The sequence below is a fragment of the Oncorhynchus kisutch genome, linkage group LG17 (assembly GCF_002021735.2).
Source record: "Oncorhynchus kisutch isolate 150728-3 linkage group LG17, Okis_V2, whole genome shotgun sequence".
NCBI lineage: Eukaryota > Metazoa > Chordata > Actinopteri > Salmoniformes > Salmonidae > Oncorhynchus > Oncorhynchus kisutch.
This window is the reverse complement of record NC_034190.2, coordinates 70,435,334-70,457,628: the sequence shown is the minus strand read 5'-3', so window position 1 is coordinate 70,457,628 and position 22,295 is coordinate 70,435,334. Positions and strand designations below refer to the sequence as shown.

General features: G+C 46.1%; 1 protein-coding gene across 1 annotated transcript in view; it reads right to left on the bottom strand.

Moving 5' to 3' along the window:
• Positions 1-22,295, bottom strand: part of LOC109907047 (plexin-A2-like) — a 414,465-nt gene that overhangs the window by 31,592 nt on the left and 360,578 nt on the right. Inside the window, 4 exon segments of the mRNA XM_031793327.1 lie at positions 7,994-8,097; positions 9,671-9,830; positions 10,080-10,199; positions 10,201-10,227. Coding sequence (XP_031649187.1) covers positions 7,994-8,097; positions 9,671-9,830; positions 10,080-10,199; positions 10,201-10,227 — 411 coding nt within the window.

The following is a 22,295-nucleotide window of genomic DNA, read 5'->3' as shown; positions in this document are numbered from 1 at the left end:
GGGGGATGGAAGGGGGGAGCGGGTAGAAAGACAAGTGAGGGCTTCCCACTGGCACGTCTAGCGAACAACCGCCTCCGCCTCATTGTCCTCACAGCAGTGGTGGCGGCGCTCCCTCCATGCAGCTCAGAGAGAGAGAGAAAGAGAGAGAGAAATAAAGCCATAATAGTGACAGGGAAAGAGAGAGACCAAAAGTGGGGGGATTGTAAAAAAAGACAGAGAGTGAGACAAACGTGAGGTATGGGAGGGTACAGGAGGAAGATGGGAGGATGATGAGAGGTATGGGAGGGTAACAGGAGGAATATGGGAGGATGATGAGAGGTATGGGAGGATGATGAAAGGTATGGGAGGGTACAGGAGGAAAATGGGAGGATGATGAGAGGAAGATGGGAGGATGATGAGAGGTATGGGAGGATGATGTGAGGTATGGAGGAAGACGGGAGGATGGTGTGAGGTATGAGAGAATGATGTCAGGTATGGGAGGAAGATGTGAGTTATGGGAGGGGGTGGTGAGTTATGGGAGGGGTGGTGACTTATAATGAGGATAATGGGAATTATGGGAGGATGATGTGAGAATAATGTGAGGTATGGGAGGATAATGTAAGGTATGAGAGATTAATGTGAGGTATGGGAGGATAACGTGAGGTATGGGAGGACAATGTAAGGTATGGGAGGTTAATGTGAGGTATGAGAGGAGGGGATTTGAGATATGGGAGGATAATGTGAGGTATGGGGGTAGAATTTGAGGTATGGGAGGATGATGTGAGGTATGGGAGGACAACATGAGGTATGGGAGAAGAATGTAAGGCATGGGAGGATGATGTGAGGTATGTGAGGATAATGGGAGATATGGGAGAAGAATGTAAGGCATGGGAGGATGATGTGAGGTATGGGAGGATAATGTGAGATATGGGAGAAGAATGTAAGGCATGGGAGGATGATGTGAGATATGGTAGGATGATGTAAGATATGGTAGGATAATGTGAGATATGGTAGGGTGATATAGGAGGATGATGTGAGGTATGGGAGGCTGATATGAGGTATGGGAGGATAATGTGAGATATGGTAGGATGATGTAAGATATGGTAGGATGATATGAGATATGGTAGGATGATGTAAGATATGGTAAGATAATGTGAGATATGGTAGGATGATGTGAGGTATGGGAGGATAATGTGAGATATGGTAGGATGATGTGAGATATGGTAGGATGATGTGAGATATGGTAGGATAATGTGAGATATGGTAGGATGATGTGAGATATGGTAGGGTGATGTAAGATATGGTAGGATAATGTGAGATATGGTAGGATGATGTGAGATATGGTAGGATGGTGTAAGATATGGTAGGATAATGTGAGATATGGTAGGATGATGTGAGATATGGTAGGATGATGTGGTATATGGTAGGATAATGTGATATATGGTAGGATGATGTAAGATATGGTAGGATAATGTGAGCTATGGTAGGATGATGTAAGATATGGTAGGACAATGTGAGATATGGTAGGATGATGTGAGATATGGTAGGATGATGTGAGATATGGTGGGGTGATGTAAGATATGGTAGGATAATGTGAGATATGGTAGGATGATGTAAGATATGGTCGGATAATGTGAGATATGGTAGGATGATGTGAGATATGGTAGGGTGATGTAAGATATGGTAGGATGATGTGAGATATGGTAGGATGATGTGAGATATGGTAGGATGATGTGAGATATGGTAGGATAATGTGAGATATGGTAGGATGATGTAAGATATGGTAGGATGATGTGAGATATGGTAGGGTGATATAGGAGGATGATGGGTCTGCTCTACTCCAGAAGAGAATCATTTCAACCTGGGCTCTCTTACTACCTCAGTCTTTTGTCTTGGAAGAGGCACCACTGTCTCTGTGTTCAGTCTCACTAAGTAACAGCCATAAATGTTAGTGTTCTAAACAAAGCCACTTTCATTTGCTGTACATGTCCTCTACAGTGCATTGCTAATCATAGTTGTGAAGGTGTGTTTGTGTGCACTCTTTGAAACTGAATGGACAGAGAATGCCACATAAATACACCATTGTTCCTATCTGAAGCCTTCTCTGGCATTTGTAGCCAGCCCAGTGGATGGATTTGAGCTTGAGAGAAGTGAGAAGTGACAAACATCCAACGGTGTGAATGCACCAAGCAGCCACAGGCTCAAAGAAAACCTCCGATTCTATTTAAAGAAAGAACAATATTTATTTTCATGTCATATAGGAGGAGAGAAATAAGCTCCTTTCCCCTGACTCCTCCTGACTTTTAGCCTCTACAATTCTTTGGCTGGGTCGCCTCTACTCTCTCCTCCTCTCTACTCTTCTCCTCTTCTCTCTCCTATTACTCAACTGCTAATAAAGTGGCCCCACGATGCACCTATAGGGGTGTCTCTCCCCTCATCTCTTTTCCCCCTCTCTCTATTCATCTCTCTTCTCTCTTCTCCACCCCCCTCCCTGACTAATCTCTACCAGGCCATTAGTTGAGGTCACAGCCAGGGTTGGGGTAGAGGCCACAGCTGGCTACAGCTCCAGCAGACAGGGTCCACTCTAATAGCCACACTGGAGAGACACTTGAAAGGACAGAGGCTTAAGGATGATTCTTCTCAGAAATTGATGCCACACCGTCTGCCCTCTTAGAGGGAAATTAAAAATGCTCTTTGGAAACCTCTTTCCGCCAGCTCTGGATTGTGAAGACCTCACTCTTCTTCCTCTCAACCCTAATCTATCCTCTCCCCCTCTCCATCCTAACCTTCTCCATTTTGTCTAAAGCCTCTGCTCTCTCTCACTCCTACAAGCTCTGACAGTAGTGACACCTTGGAAGGCCCCATTACCGTTTCTTCCCACACTCTCTCTTTCTGGCAGGGATTGGACATTGACTCTCTACATCCCTCTCTCCGCCCTCCATCCTTCAGGGCTAATCCACAGTGTGAGGCAGGGAGGGAGGTAAGGTGAGCATGATAGTGGCCTGCAGGTGTGATAAGGGGCCAGTACTACACAGTGATAAGACCTCCATCAAACAGCCCCCCCCCCCCCCCCCCCACCTCTATCTCTCATCTCCTGATCCCCAGGCCACCTGATCCCCTGGAAGCCCAGTTTAGGATGACTATCTATCACAGATTGTACTGGGCTGTAGCTTAGTCACACAAAACTACCTAACTGATAGGTCTTTAATATAGACGTAACATTATTTAAGATTAAATGGTTATTAGTATATTACGTGAAACTCAAATGATCTAAACAGTGTTTTTATCAAACAAAAGAGTGTCTCAGAGCATACTACGAAAGAGACACATTGTGTGTTGAGGGTCCAGTCCCACTGTGTTAATTTCTACCTGAAAATTTCACTCAACCTGCTGCAATACCAGACGCCAGTCATTAGACCCAATACCAACTGTCTTGGCTCAAGGGAATCTGTGGAAAGGAGAGGAACACTCTCTTCACTATGCCTGCCAAAATGTCGATCTAGATTTCCTTTTCTGTTGGAACATATTTTAAAACTCAAAGTCTGCCTATGGGGCATTGTTTGTTCAGACGATAACAAGGGATGAGCCGCCACAGAGAATCAGATTGACGGAAAAATTTATAAATTTTTTGGGAAATCATCATATATCCAACTATCTGTTGTGTCTGCCTGGGTTTGTCTAAAATATCCCCAAACGTCCCAGTGCAGGTTCTCTGTCGGGGAAGTGTGAAACTGGAGCTCCTGGTGAAGTCATGTCGGTTCCTCCACAACACAACATCAGTAGGACAACACAAGGTCAGAATGGAGGCACAGTGACAGGGCTCCAATAATGTCTTGGCCTAGTTCAGCCAACTACACTGCAGGAGGATAGGGACAAGGCCTTTCATGGAGACATTTCTAGCTGTACCCCTGGCCAAAGCCACCCATTTAGGGACAGCAGGCGAGAGATACAACCAAGGTAAGTAGGCTGATGAAAAGAGAGAAGAAGAGGGGGATACAAAGGGAGAAAGAGGAAGAGCTGGGCTGATGAAAAGAGAGAAGGAGAGGGAGGAAGAGGTTCAAGGTTAGGAGATAGTGAGAGTAAGAGCTGGGCTTTGACAAGGAGGAAGACCAATCAACGGAGAGATTAAAATCACCAATCAGCCAGGCTCCTATCTCATCAACCTATTATCTCCTCTCCTCTGCTCTGGCTGACAATATATATATATGTGTGTGTGTGTGTGAGGGGGGGGGGTTCATTCAGTTCCCATGAGCTCAAACTAGCAAAGGTAGCTACTGATTAAAGATGCTACTGTACAGTCTCATTTTAAATGTATTTTCTGTTGTTCATTTCAGTTGCAGGAGCTGAGGACGAGAAGGTTGTGTGAATTTCCATAACCAGGGTATGTACACGATCATCTCCCATGTGATAGGGCAAATAAATAGCAGAGCATCCCTGGTTGATAGGAGTTCCATGAATTCTAATGCATCTCAGTCTGGGGTCACAGGGGTGCAGTGTAAATCTGAATATCAAAATATTTCACACGCACAGACACACTTCTCCATCTCTCTCTATTCTCTCACTCTGGGGATTCATGAGTTGGGCTCTCTCTTTGTGGCCACACACACACACACACGCTCCATTAATTCCCTTCTCTCCTTACCTCACATCTTCTCTCCTCACCTCTTCTCTCCTCACCTCTCCTCTCCTCATCTCTCCTCTCCTCACCTCTCCTCACCTCACCTCTCCTCTCCTCTCCTCACCTCACCTCACATCATCTCTCCTCACCTCTCCTCTCCTCTCCTCTCCTCACCTCTCCTCTCCTCTCCTCACCTTACCTCATCTCTCTTCACCTTACCTCACCTCTTCTCTCCTCATCTCTTCTCTCCTCTCCTCATCTCTCCTCTTCTCTCCTCATCTCTCCTCTTCTCTCCTCATCTCTCCTCTTCTCACCTCTTCTCCCCTCACCTCTTCTCTCTTCACCTCACCTCTTCTCTCTTCACCTCACCTCACCTCTCCTCACCTCAACATCTACTCTCTTCCCCTGTACTTTCTTGTCTCTATGCAAGCGTGTGTGTTTATGTGTGTGTGTTGTTGTGCCCTGCAGCGTCTCCCATGGCTAATGAAGGAAACAGAGAGTGACACAAAGCAACAGAACAACAACAGAGAGATGGAAGTGAACATATTGCACTTCTTCCATCAAGGATTACAGGCTACCCCAGAGACTCAGAGAGACTCAGACAGTCTCGGTGTGACTCGGAGAGCACCGGAGCTCAGGGTTAGAGAGAGAGAGGTTGTGACTGCTGAAAGGGTGAGGTAGCGGGGGAGAGAGAGACAGATAGAAGGTGAGACTGCTCAGTGCTCACTATCTATGGGTGACAGGGATGTGGAGGGAGGAAGTAGGTAGAAAGTTGGAGGAAGTAGGTAGAAGGAAAGAGAGGATTAGGGAAGGAGACAGAGGGGGTACAGACAGTAAATCAGCAGGGGACCAAGTCCTCTATGAAGGACACTACGATATGTCACATCTAATAACCCTGACACATTGTAAATGATTCTACCTCTCTCTTCTCCTCAACTGGGGCAGCAGGTCTGAGAGAGAGAGAGAGGGCCTCTGGTATGGCTGCAGCCCCAGCCCCCCCCCCCCCCCCTCCTTCCCATCCTCCCTGACTGACCAGTCCTGTTCCTCAGTCTCACACACACACACACACACACACACACACACACACACACACACACACACACACACACACACACACACACACACACACACACACACACACACACACACACACACACACACACACACACCTCAGCCTGGCTGCAGGGCTGTAGGTTCTACAAGCTCTGGGCAGATGGTCTCCCTGTCTGAGTAATGGGAGCCTGCTGACCCTCTGTACTGCTGAAAGACTCATGTGCTCTGGAGAAGACTGCCCTCTCTTTCTCTACTTCTCTTTCTCCCTCACTCTCCCTCACTCTTTCTTCCGTCTCTATCTTTCTCCCCTCTCTCTCACTTGCCACTCTCTCTCTCTCTCACTCTTTCTCCCATCTCTCTCTCTCTCCCTTTCTGTCCCTCTCTCACTCTTTCTCTCATCTCTCTCTCTCTCTCCCCCTTTCTGTCCCTCTCTCACTCTTTCTCCCATCTCTCTCTCTCTCCCTTTCTGTCCCTCTCTCACTCTTTCTCCCGTCTCTCTCTCTCTCTCCCTTTCTGTCCCTTGCTCACTCTTTCTCCCCCCTCTCTCTCTCTCTCTCTCTCTCTCTCTCTCTCTCTCTCTCTCTCTCTCTCTCTCCCTTTCTGTCCCTCTCTCACTCTTTCTCCCCTCTCTCTCTCTCTTTTAGACATTAAGATGGCGGGGAACTGCAAGTAAAGTCGGGCCCTCTGAGATGTGGAGAGAAGTTCAGCAAGGTTGAGGCAGGGCTAATTGCCATGGTAACAGGTAAAGGACAGCCTAGTCCCTGAGCAGAGGCAGATTAAATATAGATAGCAGTAGTAGAGGGCCTTAGAGGAGTGAGAATGATGGAAAGAGAAAGAGATGGAGGGAGAGAGAGAGAGAAAGACAGAGAGCAAGAAGGGAATGAGAGAGTTGGAAGGAGAGAGAGAGGGGTGGAGGGTGAGAGAGAGAGAAACAGAGAGAGAGTTGGAAGGAGAGAGAGAGGGGTGGAGGGTGAGAGAGAGAAACAGAGAGAGAGTTGGAAGGAGAGAGAGAGGGGTGGAGGGTGAGAGAGAGAAACAGAGAGAGAGTTGGAAGGAGAGAGAAAGAGAAGGGAATGAGAGAGTTGGAAGGAGAGAGAGAGGGATGGAGGGTGAGAGAGAGAAACAGAGAGAGAGTTGGAAGGAGAGAGAGAGAGAAGGGAATGAGAAGGAGGTAGAGAGAGAGAGAGATAGAGAGAGAAGGGAATGAGAAGGAGGTAGAGAGAGAGAGAGAAGGGAATGAGAGCGAGGGAGAGGGAGAGAGAGAGAAGGTGGGAGAGAGGGGGGAGGGAGAGAGAGAGAGAAGGTAATGAGAGAGAGGTGGAGGGAGAGAGAAGGGAATGAGAGTGAGGGAGACGGAGAGAGAGAGAGAAGAAGGGAGAGAGAGAGAGAGAGAAGAGAGAAGTGAATGAGGAGCGAGGGAGTGAGAGAGAGAGAGAAGGGAATGAGAGCGAGGGGAGTGGAGAGAGAGAGAGAGAGAGAGAGAGAGAGAGAGAGAGAGAGAGAGAGAGAGAGAGAGAGAGAGAGAGAGAGAGAAGGGAATGAAGAAAGGCGAGGGAGTGAGAGAGAGAGAGAGAGAGAGAAGGGAAGAGAGAGAGGTGGAGGGAGAGAGAGAGAGAGAGAGAGAGAGAGAAGGAGAGAGGGAGAGAGAGAGATGAGGAGATAGTGAAGAGGAGAGAGAGAGAAGAGGAACGAGAGAGCCAAGTGAGAGAGCGAAGGAGAGAGCGGGAGAGAGAGACGAGAGAAGAAGAGAGAGAGGAGAGGAGAAAGTGGGGGGAAAGTGAGAGGGGAATAGAGAGAGGGGAAAGAGAGAGAGGGAATGAGAGAGAGAGGGGAATGCGAGAGAGAAAATACTGAGCTGTATTTCTCCAGGGAGGTCTGCTCTCTCTCTCTCTCTCTTCTCTCTCTCGCTCTCTCTCTCCCCCCTCCTTCTCTCTCTCTCCCTCTCTCGACCCCCCCCCCCCCTCTCTCTATCCGGCCACCACCTGCAGAATATTTGCCCTCTACTATATGTGAGTTATGCGGATCAAACCAGACTAGTGAATTCTAATCAGGAGGAGGTCTGTGGAGGAGGATTCAACGTCTGAACATTACATTTCCCCTACAGTAAACTTTAGTGGGGTTGGGTCAATTTACTTCTATAAACTAATATACATTGAATTTCCATATTCTGCTGTAGAGAATGGGTGTTCATAATGCAGCTGAATCCCATCACCAGAGAGAGACATACATAGATACTGTACCATTACAAACTGTAATATATACTTGATGTAGATGGCATAACCCTACCTGGTAATCAATGAGTGTTGAGTCTAGATATACGTAACATAGATCAGTTCACTGTACCTGGTAGTGCATGAGTGTGTTGAGTCTCTTCCAGTCGTTCTCTATCTTGGTGGTGATGTCCTCGTCCTGCAGCACCACGCGGGCCATCCGCCCCTGACGCCACTCTGACGGAACCAGAGAGAAGAGATGCTGCGTCAGTCACACTGCCACAAACACAATCTCACACACCTATGCACGTGCACAAACACACACACATAGTGTGCACAAGAACATACACACATATTCTCCAGTCTGTGTTATCCGTTCACTATTGGAGCCTTTGTATCTTACAGTAATGCCTTTTTCATGTGGTGTGAGCTGTTACCTACAGTATAACCAATTCAAATGACTGAACAACACTGTTCTACTGTTTAAAGAGATTGACAATTCTATCTGTTTGTCTCTAAGGGTGTTGCCAAGACTGCTATAATAGTCATTACTTCTTCAAGCAAGATGAGTCCAAAACGATTAAGCTATTCTCTGACTGCGTCTTCATTTGCCTTGGTGTCACTGAGGAGAGGCACACAGACGTCACAAGCTTCCAAAGGACTCTTGAGAAAACACATTATCCAAATGAAGCCGTATCAACAGCCATTCGTTGTGCCGTTCTGTTCTGCAGACACACACAGAGAGCACTATGTGTTCTCCACTAGGTTAGGAAACCAGAGAGACGGCGCACGCCCGGATTGACGGCCATTTTAATTAAACATTACGCACAAACAATTTCAATTTGTATACACACTCAGCCTAACCGGCGTAGTTGGCACTCAGCCTCACCAGCGTAATTGGTGTCAGTGATACTTGTGTCGCATGGTGGGAAAAACGCACGCCGGAGGAGAAGGTCTAAGAGAGAGAATCCTTTCCAGAAAAGTGACTCAAGTGAGCGGGAGAGGGGGAAGAGGAGGGTGGGGAGTAGATGGGCACATTGACGGCTTTTCGTCTGATAATGAAACGATAATAAGGTTGTTGATGTGGAAATGGTGGACCTTGTCAGGCACCAGGTAGTGATCATTGATTTTTCTACTCTGTTGACTGGAATGTTTTACTTTGTGCCTGGAGACCACTGCCACACACCCTAGTGTTACCTAGGTAGTGATATGGAGAGAGAGGTTGTCCCCTGTGGTTGTTGCTGGTGATTACCACTTCTGACTTGAGGTTATTGTTTCTCTCTCATTGGTGTGAAGGGAGAGCACATGAGAAGAGGAGGAGGAGGAGGAAGAGGAAGAGGAGGAGGAGGAGGAGAGGTGAAAGAGGCAGTGTTGGCTCTGGGGTGGAGTGGGCGGCAGACCTGTGTGTGTGTGGGGGGAGGACTGTCTGTCAGACTAGGGAAGGTGTGTGTGTGTGTATGTCATCCCCTGTGTGTGTGTGTTTGTGTGTCTGTCAGCACCTTTGTTTGTGTGTTTGTGTGTATTGTGTGTGTGTGTGTGTCATCCCCTGTGTGTGTGTGTTTGTGTATCTGTCAGCACCTTTGTTTGTGTGTTTGTGTGTGTGTGTGTGTATGTCATCCCCTGTGTGTGTGTTTGTGTGTCTGTCAGCACCTTTGTTTGTGTGTTTGTGTGTGTGTGTGTCATCCCCTGTGTGTGTGTGTTTGTGTATCTGTCAGCACCTTTGTTTGTGTGTTTGTGTGTGTGTGTGTGTGTGTGTATGTCATCCCCTTTGTGTGTGTGTTTGTGTGTATTGTGTGTGTGTCTATCCTACCCAAGTCCATGTCGACAGCGCGGGGCCTCTGTGAGTAGGGCATGTTCTTATAGCAGGCGTCCAGTATCTTCTCCTTGACCTGGGTGATGGTGTCACAGTTCAGCACCTTCACTGGGATCTCAGGACTGTTCTCATTGTCCGGGTTCACACAGTTCAGGATCTACAGGAGAGGAGAGGAGGTAAGGGTGTGCCTGTGTGTGTGTGTGGGGGGGGATATAGTGTATGTAGAGTCAGTAGAATCTGTGTGTGTGTCCGTCTGTCTGTCTGTATATCAGTGTGTGTGTGTGTGTGTGTGTGTGTGTGTGTGTGTGTGTGTGTGTGTGTGTGTGTGTGTGTGTGTGTGTGTGTGTGTGTGTGTGTGTGTGTGTGTGTGTGTGTGTGTGTGTGTGATTGCCTGAGTGGTACTGACCAGAGTTTTGTACTCTATCTGCTGTCTGATGAGCTTGTCCTCACTGAGGGAGTAGCGCGCCTCTCCTGTGATGGCGTCTATAGGGCCCTTCTCCATCTGCTGCTTGATGGCACAGTACAGCCATGAACAGAGGTTCACCAGAACACTCCTGGAGAGAGAGAGGGGAGGGAGAGAGAGGGGGAGAGAGGGAGAGAGAGAGAGAGAGAGAGGGAGAGAGAGAGAAGAGAGAGAGAGAGAGAGAGAGAGAGAGAGAGAGAGAGAGGGAGAGAGAGAGAGAGAGAGAGAGGAGAGAGAGAGAGAAGAGAGAGAGAGAGAGAGGGAGAGAGAGAGAGAGAGAGGGAGAGACAGAGAGAGGGAGAGAGAGACAGACAGAGAGAGGGAGAGAGAGAGAGAGAGAGAGAGAGAGAGAGAGAGAGAGAGAGAGAGAGGGAGAGAGAGACAGACAGAGAGAGGGAGAGAGAGGGAGAGACAGCGAGAGGGAGAGAGAGACAGACAGAGAGAGGGAGAGAGAGACAGACAGAGAGAGGGAGAGAGAGGGAGTGACGGAGAGAGGGAGAGAGAGACAGACAGAGAGAGGGAGAGAGAGAGACAGACAGAGAGAGGGAGAGAGAGGGAGAGAGAGACAGACAGAGAGAAAACACATATCGATTAAGGATAGAAAATATATTTCAACTGCCGCTTTATAAACCCTGGTTTAATAAAACTGGTGAACTGGGGGTTGCATTAGACTCACTTTGAGGAATCTGTGAAGAAGGAAAGCGAACCAGTTGGTGAGCATCTTCTCTGCAACGGACTCCGTTCTGAAGAAAGAGGGAAAATTATGTGGATTTTTTTATGCTAATGTACCTTTCCCAAATAGCTCCAAAACCATTTCAAAAAACCATGGAATTATTAGAAGAAGTAAAACAGTAGAAAGAGGAGGAATGAGAAAGAGAAGAAAAACAATAGAAAGAGGAGGAATGAGAAAGAGAAGAAAACAATAGAAAGAGGAGGAATGAGAAAGAGAAGAAAAATCAATAGAAAGAGGAGGAATGAGAAAGAGAAGAAAAACAATAGAAAGAGGAGGATGAGAAAGAGAAGAAAAACAATAGAAAGAGGAGGAATGAGAAAGAGAAGAAAAACAGTAGAAAGAGGAGGAATGAGAAAGAGAAGAAAAAGCAGCCAGACAGTAGTGGTTAACGAGCATAAAAAATAGATGAAAGGGTTACTCTCTCTCCCCTCCCTCCTCCAGAGGACCAACAGTCCTGAATACCAACACTGCAATGCTTCATCTTCTGAGAGCTGGGCTAACCGTGCAGGGAAAGCACAAGTACACACTCTCTTCCTCCTCAGACTCCCTCCTTTCTCCACATCACCAGCCTACGCTTCTCCTCTCCTCACAAACAGTTTCATTGACTATTGCCCAACTGATAGCGTGACTATGTGATTACCTCAGCTCCCACCTGGACATGTTACTAGCATATTGTCCCCAATCAAAGTACCCTTGAGTGTGTGTATGTGTGTGTGTTTCTGAGTACTCAGAGAACCACTGTGCTTTATAATATCGTGACTGTCACCGGCTCGCTACCACCCCACACCCTTCAGCTACAGGAGCCTGTTGCCAATTTACTTGGTGCGGCGTTGTGAAAATGACCCTCTTAATGTGGCGGGAAATGACTATGATTACTTTGGGCTGCAGGCGGGGAAATGGTGGCTGGGGCTGTAACGTGTAACAGTGGTGTACAGGGATAAGGAGAGGTATTTAGGATGGGCTGGAGCTCTCTCTCTCTGTGACAGCTTATTTGATGTGGGATGTACCAGGTTATTGAAGGTGGAGTTTTGTTCACCCCATTTCAGCTGCAGGATGAGAGGAAGAGGCACTACTGACAGCCGAAGGAATGTATGATTGTGCCCTCTTCTATAAACACCTGGGGTTGGAACCGGTTCGGGGAACAGAACCAAACATATTTTTGGGAAGAAACAGAACCAGAACCGGGAATGAAAGTGATCTCTAGTGTTCCAAAATGAAACCATTGTTTTCAAATCTTGAGAACCAGTTAATAATTTTTGGTTCCAAAAATATCCCTAATGTCTAGTTTATAATGATGTAATTCAGTGAAGTTATGATGCTAGTAGCCTAAATGCAATCCAACTCACGTCATGATGTTCAACGTCTCAAGCCCCCTCATGTCCATGTGTCTCTTTCGCTCTCTTCCCAACCATACAATTTCAGTCGCATCTCCCACCTGTACTTATTAACCAATCAAACATGTAAACAACTAGCTTACCTGTTTTATAGCAAGCTGTTCTATCCTTAGTTGGTGGAGGTAATAAATAAGCTCAATGTAAAAATTATGTTGTTTTTCAAGAGTTTCAAAAATGTAGGAAAAGGAACTATATGAAGCTGTACTTTTTTGGGTTCAAAACGGTTCAGAACTTCATTATGCTGGTTGGAACACTGGAACAGAACGAAACAAATAGGGGAACAGAACGATTGGAAAATCATTTTGATTCCAACCCCTGATACCACACCAACTCACACACACACGTACATCCACCCTACTGCGTCTCTCATCTCTACTAAAGTCTTCATCCTCAAAATCAATACGAATAAACATACAAATATTGTGTTTTGGACAAAGTGCACATACCCTCCATAATTGCTCCCCTCTCTCCTCCACAGAGAAGTATCCTCCCCTCCCCCTCATTGCCCCCCCCCCTGCGCACAGTGGATTGTGTGTTAATAGAACCTATTAAAGGTTTTAATAAGCCCAGCAAGTCCCTGTAGAAGGAAAGTCAAATAAAGGCCTTTGTGTGGAGCCATGTTGGGGCTCCTTTCAATGGTTCACTGAGACTCCTCACTATGTTTCCTACCTCCTCCCCCATCTCTCCATCCTCCCATCTCCACTTCCCTCGCTCTTTTAATTGAGTTCCATTAATGAACATCAGGATTTTCATTATCCTACAGTGCATTAAAGACTGGGCTTGATGCTGATAAATAGGTTGAGGGGGACCGATTAGTAGGCTGTGGAATGTCTTCAGAATGGAATAGTGCTAAACACAACATTCTCTTTCTATTCCAGCAGCGCTCCGGCATGGACGGGATGTCATTAGAAAACGCTGAAGACAAAAAAAAGAGTGAAAAGACTCAAGGCGATAGAAAACTTGCTACTGTTCTGTCGTTCCATTTAAAAATGGAGTGAGAGATAGAAACAGGAAGCTATAAGAGAGTGGGAACGAGGACGGACGTGAGAGATAGGAAACAGGAAGCTATAAGAGAGTGGGACCGAGGACGGAGTGAGAGATAGGAAAACAGGAAGCTATAAGAAGAGTGGGACCGAGGACGGAGTGAGAGATAGGAAACAGAAAGCTATAAGAGAGTGGGACTGGAGGACGAGAGTGAGAGATAGAAAACAGGAAGCTATAAGAAAGATGGGACTGAGGATGGAGTGAGAGATAGAAAACAGGAAGCTATAAGAGAGTGGGACCGAGGACGGAGTGAGAGATAGGAACAGGAAGCTATAAGAGAGTGGGACTTGAGGACGGAGTGAGAGATAGAAAACAGGAAGCTATAAGAAAGTGGGACTGAGGACAGAGTGAGAGATAGGAAACAGGAAGCTATAAGAGAGTGGGACTGAGGACAGAGTGAGAGATAGAAAACAGGAAGCTATAAGAAAGTGGCGAGCTGAGGATGGAGTGAGAGATAGAAAACAGGAAGCTATAAGAGAGTGGGACAGAGGACGGAGTGAGAGATAGAAAACAGGAAGCTATAAGAGAGTGGGATTGAGGACGGAGTGAGAGATAGAAACCGGAAGCTATAAGAGAGTGGACTGAGGACGGAGTGAGAGATAGAAAACAGGAAGCTATAAGAGAGTGGGACCGAGGACGGAGTGGAGAGATAGAAAACGAGAAGCTATAAAGAGTGGGACTGAGGACGGAGTGAGAGATAGAAAACAGGAAGCTATAAGAGAGTTGGGACCGAGGACGGAGTGAAGAGATCATGCCAACATATCCAGAGTAAGGATCATTATAGAGTACAGAAGGATTATCCTCTAGAGAAAAAAAGAAAGAAAGGGTTAAAGCTAGGTAAAGAGATGGAGAGAATTAGAGAGAAGAAACAAACAGAGAAAGAGCGCGATATAAAACAAACTTACAACCAAACAATTGTCTGACTAAAAGGTTTAAAAAGCAGATAAACTAATTAAAATGGGAAGGTAAGTAGTCTAAAGTCGACAGATTGTCAAAACGTAGATACCATGCCCAGAAAGCTTTTAGGAGAAAAACCATCTAATGTTTGTGCTGTAGACTCTCACGAGTAGACAGACTACACTTCAACTAAGGGAGGGGAACATCACTTCTAGACTATTAATGTGGAGAGCATACTCCCAGAATCTAAAAAGATCCTCAAACAACATGGGAAGTATGAATATAGTTCATACATAAAGCCATGACCATGGCTTGTTGATGTACCATTGCCTGTATCTCTGGGCCGTACATGGAACCTTTTCTCTCTCTAATTTGGATTAGTCACATCAGAAGCCTGTTCTATACAGGTTACATGTTCTAATATGATGTTAATGACTGGAATTTAGAATGTAGACTGAACTGCTGTGAAAATATAATAGTATATAAAGTGTTCTGGCAGCCAGGAGAGCACAAAGCCTCCCCATTATACTAATAATATAACCTAAGACAGGTGTGTGTGTGTGTACACTCTGTGCCATTCTGTTGACATTCCCCATAATATACAGTCATTGAAATTCTACACTTGGACACTCAAAGTCAATCTTAAATGAATCATTGTTTATTATCAGCGTGCTGGAGAGGTTCTAACCAACTCAATGCACCAAGTACACTTTGATCAGGAGCTCTATCAGGGCAGTCCCGTTAGATCTCTTATATACAGACAAGTTATGTTTCATGATTTAGCTTATTCATCATTCATAATTCATTCATCATTAACGTTGACTTCATTCATGTGACCGACCAATACTGGGTCATGTGTGACATACCTCACGAGGCTTCTCCTCTCTAAGCTGAGACATTGAAACTGAGATATCTTTCGTTCTCAAAACAAGGGTCTGGGCGTACTGCTAAATTGCAGATACTGATAGTGAGATTTCTTTCCAGGCATGTTCAATCAGTCACTTGCATGAACACAGAAATCAGTGATTAGAAAAGCACAAACATACATTTTTCCAGCACAATTCAGTGCTTTCAAAATGTATTCACACTCAATCAAATGTTTACATCAGCAGATGTCACAAAGTCCTATACAGAAATCCAGCCTAAAACCCCAAAGAGCAAGCAATGCAAATGTAGAAAGCACGGTGGCTAGGAAAACTCCCTTGACTTATTCCACATTTTGTTTTTACAGCCTGAATTTAAAATGTATTCAATCGATATGTTGTGCCACTGGCCTACACACAATAGCCCATAATGTCAAAGTGGAATAAAATAAATGTCTTTAGACATTTTTACAAATTAATACAAAGTGAAAAGCTGAAATGTCTTGAGTCAATAAGTATTCAACCAGCCTCTTAGATGTGGCAAGCCTAAATAAGTTCAGGAGTACAAATGTGCTTAACAAGTCACATAATAGGTTACATGGACTCACTGTGTGCAATAATAGTGTTTAACATGAATTTGGAATAACTACCTAATCACTGTACCCGACACATACAATTATCTGTAAGGTCTCTCAGTTGGCCAGTGAATTTCAAGGGTTTAGATCGTTAGACAAGTACCGAAAGGTTGCAAGATCGAATCCCTGAGCTGACAAGGTAAAAATCTATCGTTCTGCCCCTGAACATGACCGTTCCTAGGCCATCATCGAAAATAAGAATTTGTTTCTTAACTGACTTGCCTAGTTAAATAAAGGAAAAATAGAAATGACCAGGGTGGTTTTCCAATGCCTTGCAAAGAAAGGTACCTATTGGTTGATGGGTAAAACAATGATAAAGTAGACATTGAATATCAATACACCTAGTCACTACAAAGATACAGGCATCCTTCCTAACTCAGTTACCGGAGAGGAAGGAAACTGCTCAGATTTCACCAGTTACAGAGTTTAATGGCTGTGATAGGAGAAAGCTGAGGATGGATCAACAACATTGTAGTTACTCCACAATACTAACCTAAATGACAGATTGAAAAGAAGGAAAAATATTCAAAAATATGCATCCTGTTTGCAATAAGGCACTAAAGTAAAACTGCAAAAAATGTGGCACAGAAATTATGTCCAAATTTTCTCCTGAATAGAAAGTGAAACGTTTGGGACAAATCCAAACAACATATCACTGAGTACCACTCGTCATATTTTCAAGCATGGTGGGTGGCTCATGTTATTATGGGTATGCTTGTCATCGGCAAGGACTAGGGAGTTTTTTAAAATAAAAAGAAATGGAATAGAGCTAAGCACAGGCAAAATCCTAGAGGAAAACCTGGTTCAGGCTGCTTTCCAACAGACACTGGGAGACAGATTCCCCTTTCAGCAGGACAATAACCTAAAACACAAGGCCTAATACACACTGGAGTTGCTGACCAAGACAACATTGAATGTTCCTGAGTGGCCTTGTTACTGTTTTGACTTAAATCGGCATGAACATATATGGCAAGACTTGAAAATGGCTTGAAGAATTTTAAAAATAATAATGTGCAAATATTGTACCATCCAGGTGTGTAAAGCTCTTAGACTTACCCAGAAAGACTCACAGCTGCAATCACTGCCAAAGGTGCTTCTACGAACTATTGACTCAAGGGCGTGAATACTTATGTAAATTCGATAATTCTGTATTTCATGCTAAAAATATGTGCAACAATTTCTAAAAACATGTTTTCACTTTGTCATTATGGGGTATTGTGTGAAGTTGGGTGAGGAAAAAAAATATTGAATCCATTTTGAATTCAGGTTGTAACACACAAATGTGGATAAGTCAAGGGCATGAATACTTTCTGAGTGTATAAAACATTAAGAAAACCTTCCTAATATTGAGTTGCACCCCCCTTTTGCCCTCAGAATAGCCTCAATTCGTCAGGGCATGGACTCTACAAGGTGTCGAAAGCGTTCCACAGGGATGTGGGACCATGTTGTCTCCAATGCTTCCCACATTTGTGTCATGTTGGCTGGATGTCCTTTGGGTGGTGGACCATTTTTGATACACATGGGAAACTGTTGAGTGTGAAAAACCCAGCAGCGTTGCAGTTCTTGAAACAAAACCGGTGCACCTGGCACTTACTACCATACCCCGTTCAAAGGCACTTACATGTTTTGTCTTGCCCATTCACCCTCTTAAAAATCTTAACACATTAACTTTAACCTGTCTCCTTCCCTTCATCAATAAGGTTTCATAACTTTCACCTGGATTCACCTGGTCGGTCGATGTCATGGAAAGAGCAGTGTTCCTAATGTTTTGTATACTCAGTGTATGTTCTATACAGGCTATATGATCTAATAGGATGTTGTAGAGGTTACTGACTGAAATATAGATTCTAGTCTGAACTGCTGGGAAATTCTAATAATATTAAACTGCAATGCCTCGGGCAGCCCTCATTATACTCATAATATAGCCCAAGACAGGAGTTCAATGTCTGACTGTGGTGTGCGTGCACGTGTGCGTGTGTCCGTGTGTGTGCGTGTGTGTGTGCGCGTGCGTGTGCGCGCGTGTGTGTGTGTGTGTGTGTGTGTGTGTGTGTGTGTGTGTGCGTGTGTGTGCGTGTTGTGTGCGTGTGTGCGTGTGCGTGTGTACGTGTGTGTGTGCGTGGTGTGTGTGCGTGTGTGTGTGTGCCATTCTGTTAACTTTTCCCATAATATACAACATGGTTTGTTTTTCCACCCAGCTCACGCTGCCCTCAGGGGTATTATGCAGTTTCCCTCAATGAGATTCTGCTCCTGCTCTTTCTTTCCCTGAGAGACATTTCTAGAAGATTCAGTAGCCCATTCTTAAACTCAATACATGGTATTATAGGATTATAAATTGTCGTTACAGGTCAAGTATAAGGTTAGCTAACCTTTGTTTGAACAGTGTGCATATAATCATTTATACATCTACAAAGAATAGATAAAGTAGTGAAATACCATCAGTAAGTAAATGATGAACCTTTTGATGTGAAGCTGGTCTTAAAGCAGACGTGTGATGAAAGAGAGAGAGTTGTGAGAGACACAGAGAGCAGACTAAATGTTAATACGGCGTGAGCATGCGTGCTGCATGTCTAATGCACCTTGTTACCCAGAAACGCTTTTTCATACAAGCAGTGGCGGTTCTAGCTTGTATGGCTCCCTGGGCAAACCCCCCCTTCAGCCGGCCCCACCCAACACAAAAAAGCACCATTCATTTATATACTACTACAAATTGTAGTATATAAATACAAAATAAAAAGGGAATCTAATTATTACACTATTACCCTATTTGCTAACAAAAACAAATAACACAAATAAAACTAATTGCACAAATCCTATATAACACAAATAGAATAACACATCATAAAGAAGAGAACCTGATTATTACACTATTTGCACTTCAAACAAGAAACACAAACTAAATTGCACAACTAATTGCATTAGTACTGAATAAAGTTAGAGGTGTGCTATTTGATAGATTCCCCGCACCCTCTATCTCGGGCAACTTACCCCCGCCCCCCTCCCCATCTCGTACCTCTGAGTGGGAGACCCTGAGGTCAACCTACCCCCGCCCCCTCCCCATCTCGTACCTCTGAGTGGGAGACCTGAGGTCAACCTACCCCCGCCCCCTCCCCATCTCGTACCTCTGAGTGGGAGACCTGAGGTCCAACCTACCCCGCCCCCTCCCCATCTCGACCTCTGAGTGGGAGACCTGAGGTCAACCTACCCCCGCCCCTCCCCATCTCGACCTCTGAGTGGGAGACCTTCCCAGGCAGCAGCCTGCCTAGCTCACAAACTAGAATCAGGACGCCCACTCCAACCAGGTTAATGACCCACAGTCCAACATGGTGACATGATATCATTGACGTGACGTGTAATGAGCGATAGAAAACCATCACGCAAATGTCACCATTTTGATTGCGCAGGCGCCCCATGCAGCCTCCTAGCAAGATGCTGCCCTGGGTGGCTGTGCCCATGTCGCCTATGCTAAATCCGCCACTGCATACAAGATCCCAGTAGATCCAGTAGATCCAGTAGATCACAGTAGATCACAGTAGACATAAAGTCAAGGCTCTCCGTCCGAGTTCAACTCTCTTCTCCATCCTCCTCTCTGTCCCTCCTCCCTCTCTCCCTTCTACTCCCTCTCTCCCCCTCTCCCTATCCTCTCCCTCACCCACTCTCTGTGGTGTGATGGGGCACTAGCTAGCGTGGCAGTTCTTCTTCTCAATGGAGCTCTCTGCTTGAGACAGCCTCAATAATGAAGGTCCCAGTCAGTAATGGAGAAGCCCCATGAGATCCTACAACTGCTCTGTCAGAAAGAGAAGTCCCCTCAGTCCTCCTCATCCTCCGGGCCCCCAGCCCCTTCAGCGCTGCTCATCCCCGGGCTCCCAGCCCCTTCAGCGCTGCTCATCCCCGGGCCCCCAGCCCCTTCAGCGCTGCTCATCCCCGGGCCCCCAGCCCCTTCAGCGCTGCTCATCCCCGGGCCCCCAGCCCCTTCAGCGCTGCTCATCCTCCGGGCCCCCAGCCCCTTCAGCGTTGCTCATCCCCGGGCCCCCAGCCCCTTCAGCGCTGCTCATCCTCCGGGCCCCCAGCCCCTTCAGCGCTGCTCATCCTCCGGGCCCCCAGCCCCTTCAGCGCTGCTCATCCCCGGCCCCCAGCCCCTTCAGTGCTGCTCATCCCCGGGCCCCCAGCCCCTTCAGCGCTGCTCATCCCCGGGCCCCCAGCCCCTCAGTGCTGCTCATCCCCGGGCCCCCAGCCCCTTCAGAGCTGCTCATCCTCCGGGCCCCAGCCCCTTCAGCGCAGCTCGTTCCCGGGCCCAAGCCGCCTCAGCCCTGCTCGTTCCCGGGCCCCCAGCCCCTTAACCCTCCTCGTCCCCATCCCCCAGCCCCTTAACCCTCCTCGTTCCCGGCCCCCAGCCCCTTAACCTCCTCGTCCCCAGCCCCAGCCCCCTCAGCCCTAAGTATCGTGATAGTATCGTATCGTGATAGTATCGTATCGTGAAGGCCCTGGAAATTCCGAGCACTAATATGCATATGTGTACTATATGTTTATGTTTTCCAGTGTCAAGTACCTCAATACTACATACCCTGTATACCCTGCTAAACTATATGGACAGAGCCATGCAGAGAAGAAGACATTTGGCTTACATATATCTTTAAATATATTTCACATACAGGATTTCAGGACTGAAAGCCACTATAAGATCGAGACAGCTATATTTACATGTTTAAGTCCCTGTTGTAAGGGTTATTCTTTCAGAGGTCAACCATATATATCTACAGGTCCGTGTTATGTATGTTATGGACGTGCTACTGTGAGTACTACAGAAATGCATTCTGCTACAGCGGAATGGGCAGGAAAGCCCTGTGTGTGTGTGTGTGTGTGTGTGTGTGTGTGTGTGTGTGGTGTGTGTGTGTGTGTGTGTGTGTGTGTGTGTGTGTGTGTGTGGTGTGTGTGTGGGTGTGCGTGTGTGTGTGCGTGTGTGTGTGCGTGTGTGTGTGCGTGCGTGCGTGTGTGTGTGGATGCGTGGGCAGCAGATAGAGCCATTCATTAAGAGCGGGCCTTGTCACCCAGTGCACTCTCAACCCACCATGGTATACCTCTGTAAGATGCAATATGGATAAGACAGCACCAGAAAGCTGAAGGTCCAGGAACTCGGAGGTTAAGTGCCCTAGGTAACTTCCTGTATGTACTTTATTTAAAGGGGGAGATCAAGCTGATCCTAACTGTTATAGGCCTGTTTATATTTTGCCCTGTTTCTCAAAAGTGTTGGAAATACTTGTCAATAATCGACTGACTGGCTTTCTTGATGTCTATAGTATTCTCTCTGGTATGCAATCTGGTTTCCGCTCAGGTTATGGATGTGTCACTGCCACCTTAAAGGTCCTCAGTGATGTCCCATTGCCCTTGATTCTAAGCAATATTGTGCTGCTATTTTTATTGACTTGGCCAAAGCTTTTGATACGGTAGACCATTCCATTCTTGTGTCCCTGAGGGGTCTTTGGTCTGGTTTGCTAACTACCTCTCTCAAAGAGTGCAGTGTATAAAGTCAGAAAATCTGCTGTCGCAGCCACTGCCTGTCACCAAGGGAGTACTCCAAGGCTCGATCCTAGGCCCCATGCTCTTCTAAATTTACATCAACAACATAGCTCAGGCAGTAGGAAGCTCTCTCATCCATTTAAATCCAGATGATACAGTCTTACACTCAGCTGGCCCCTCCCTGAATGTTGTGTTAAATGCTCTCCAACAAAGCTTTCTTAGTGTCCAACAAGCTATTTCTACCATTAACCTTGTTCTGAACACCTTCAAAACAAAGGTCATGTGGTTTGCTAAGAAGAATGCTCCTCTTCCCACAGGTGTGATTACTACCTATGAGGGTTGAGGGCTTGAGGTAGTCACCTCATACAACTACTTGGGAGTATGGCTAGACAGTACACTGTCCTTCTCTCAGCACATATCAAAGCTGAAGGCTAAAGTTAAATCTAGACTTAGTTTCCTCTATAGTAAATGCTCCTCTTTCACCTAAGCTTCCAAACTAACCCTGATTCAGATGGCCTTCCTACCCATGCTAGATTACAGAGACATCATTTATAGATCAGCAGGTATGGGTGCTCTCGAGCAGCTAGATGTTCTTTACCATTCGGCCATCAGATTTGCCACCAATGCTCTTATAGGACACATCACTGCACATCACTGCACTCTATACTCCTCTGTAAACTGGTCATCTCTGTATACCTGTTGCAAACTTGTTGATGCTTATTTATAAAACCTTCTTAGGCCTCAGTCCCTATCTGAGATATCTACTGCAGCCCTCATCTTCCATATACAACACCCGTTCTGCCAGTCACATTCTGTTAAAGGTCCCCAAAGCACATACATCCCTGGGTCGCTCCTCTTTTCAGTGCACTGCAGCTAGCGACTGGAACGAACTGCAACGGAACACTCAAACTGGGCAGTTTTATCTCAATCTATTAATTCAAAGATCAATCATGGACTCTCTTACTGACAGTTTGGTGGCTGTTTGTGTGATGTATTGTTATNGACGGAACCAGAGAGAAGAGATGCTGCGTCAGTCACACTGCCACAAACACAATCTCACAACCTTTGCACGTGCACAA